The sequence below is a fragment of the Pyxicephalus adspersus genome, chromosome 1 (genome assembly GCF_032062135.1).
Source record: "Pyxicephalus adspersus chromosome 1, UCB_Pads_2.0, whole genome shotgun sequence".
NCBI classification, from domain to species: domain Eukaryota; kingdom Metazoa; phylum Chordata; class Amphibia; order Anura; family Pyxicephalidae; genus Pyxicephalus; species Pyxicephalus adspersus.
This window is the reverse complement of record NC_092858.1, coordinates 553,986-556,211: the sequence shown is the minus strand read 5'-3', so window position 1 is coordinate 556,211 and position 2,226 is coordinate 553,986. Positions and strand designations below refer to the sequence as shown.

The 2,226-nt window shown below is 43.1% G+C and overlaps 1 protein-coding gene across 1 annotated transcript; it reads left to right on the top strand.

The window, feature by feature from the left end:
* The first annotated feature begins 368 nt into the window (after positions 1-368).
* LOC140321769 (olfactory receptor 51E1-like) lies at positions 369-1,304 on the top strand. Its single transcript, XM_072398555.1, has one exon. The coding sequence runs from the start codon at positions 369-371 to the stop codon at positions 1,302-1,304; it is 936 nt and encodes a 311-aa protein (XP_072254656.1).
* Positions 1,305-2,226: the final 922 nt, after the last annotated feature.

The following is a 2,226-nucleotide window of genomic DNA, read 5'->3' as shown; positions in this document are numbered from 1 at the left end:
GAATAGGGAGAAATTCGTATTTGAGTTTCTACAATGTAATATCGACTTGTAATATCGTCCCAATCATCTTCCTACCGATAATACCCTGCCATGACTTTGGTCCACCATCGAATTCACAAGATCACCAATCTTGAAGTGGGTGGACCTGTCATGAGGAAGCAAAGCCCTGCTTCTCTGCCAAGATGGCCACCTCCACACAGAGACACTTAGGCATGAATGGTCAACCTGAGGAGGGCAATATAAAAGTTGGTCACAGAACCTAATGAAAAAGATTAGAAAAAGAGATTTTGGTCTGGCTAATGTCTGTCCTTCCTGTTTCAGGAGAAGATGTGGATTTTGTGATTGGATCTGGTGGCACAGAAGTCATCATGGCCACAGACAACATAACATGCAGTACTATTGATGATTTTACTCTCAGTGGTATACCCAACCTGGACAACCTACATTTCTGGCTTGGCTTTCCTCTCATCATATTGTATATAGTGTCTCTCCTCGGTAACACAGCCATTCTCTATATCATTGTGGCCCACCAAGAACTTCATGAACCCATGTACATCTTCCTGTCCATGCTTTCCTTTATAGACCTCTCATTGGCCACCACAGCTATGCCTCGAATGCTGGAAATCTTCTGGTTTGATATACGCCAGATCTCCTTCAACATGTGTCTGACCCAAATGTTTTTCTTTCATTTTCTGTCTGCTCTGGAATCGGCCATTCTAGTTACCATGGCTGTTGACCGGTATGTAGCCATTTGTCATCCTCTGCGATATTCTTCCATTTTAACCCAACGGGCCATCACCAGGACCTCATTGATGCTTATGGCCAGAGGAGCAGCCGTAATGGTCCCCCTTCCGTTTATTATCAAAAGGTTTCCATTGTGGAAAAGAAATCCTCTGACACATTCTTACTGTATCCATCAGGAGCTCATGAAGTTGGCCTGTGCTGACATAAATGTCAATAAGATCTATGGCCTCTTTATTACTCTTTATGTCATGGGTATCGATTCCATGTTCATCTCCATCTCATACATGCTGATCATAAAGACGGTGGTGTGCCTGGTGAATGAAGCCAGGCTGAAGGCCATCAGTACCTGCATCTCCCATATATGTGCCGTCCTTGTCTATTACATTCCATATATTGGCCTTGCTGTGGTGCACCGATATCCCAGCACTTCAATCCCCAATCTTCATATTTGGTTTGGTAATGCCTACCTTCTCATTTCCCCAGTCATTAACCCTTTGATTTATGGCATTAAAACAAAGCAAATACGCTACAGAATCAGCAAATTTCTCAGAAAAGTGTGAACTGAAAAGCAATCATAGCAATGCTTCTGACTTTTGAAATATGGTGATAATCCTGTTGTAGATTTCCTGAACTGAATTAATGTTAATGGTACCAATGGGTGCATTTTACCAATCTGGTCATTCTAATGCATGGTTATGACTTTATTTCTTACAATTTTGTTGCTAATTAAAGAAAGATAATTAACCGCCATTTGTGAGTCAAGAGGTTAACTATACTGCCCATCATCATACTCCTTGCACCGCTCTCTTTATATACTGCTGACGTCAAAACCTCTGTACTCCTCTTTTATACATACTGCCCATTATCATACCCTCGGGCCTCCTCTACTCAAACTAGTACCACCATCATACCATACATACTCCTCTACATACTCCCCACTGTCATATCATGTCATGTACTCCTCTCCTGTACTTACAGGCACCATCATACCCTACAAACTCCTCTCCTGCTCATACTCCCCACTGTCTTACCCTCTGTACTCCTCACCTCTTTTATACATACTGCCCATTATCATACCCTCGGGCCTCCTCTACTCAAACTAGTACCACCATCATACCATACATACTCCTCTACATATTACCCACTGCCATACCCTCTGTACTCCTCTCCTGTACATACAGCCACCATCATACCCTACATACTTCTCTCCTGTACATATAGTACCCACTGTCATACCCTCTGTACTCCTCTCCCGTAATAACAGTCCACAGACAAACCTTCAGCACAATTCTACGTGTTTTTTCAAACCCATCACACTTCTCCCCTGTGATTTCTGCCTCTATCATACTCTGCACATTTCTCTTCCACACATCCTGCCCACCATCTTACCATCCATACCAAACTGGTGACACCATGAAGAGAAGTGGAGTGTCTTGCACGGAGCCCCGACCTCAACCCTACTGAACACCTCAAGAATTTATT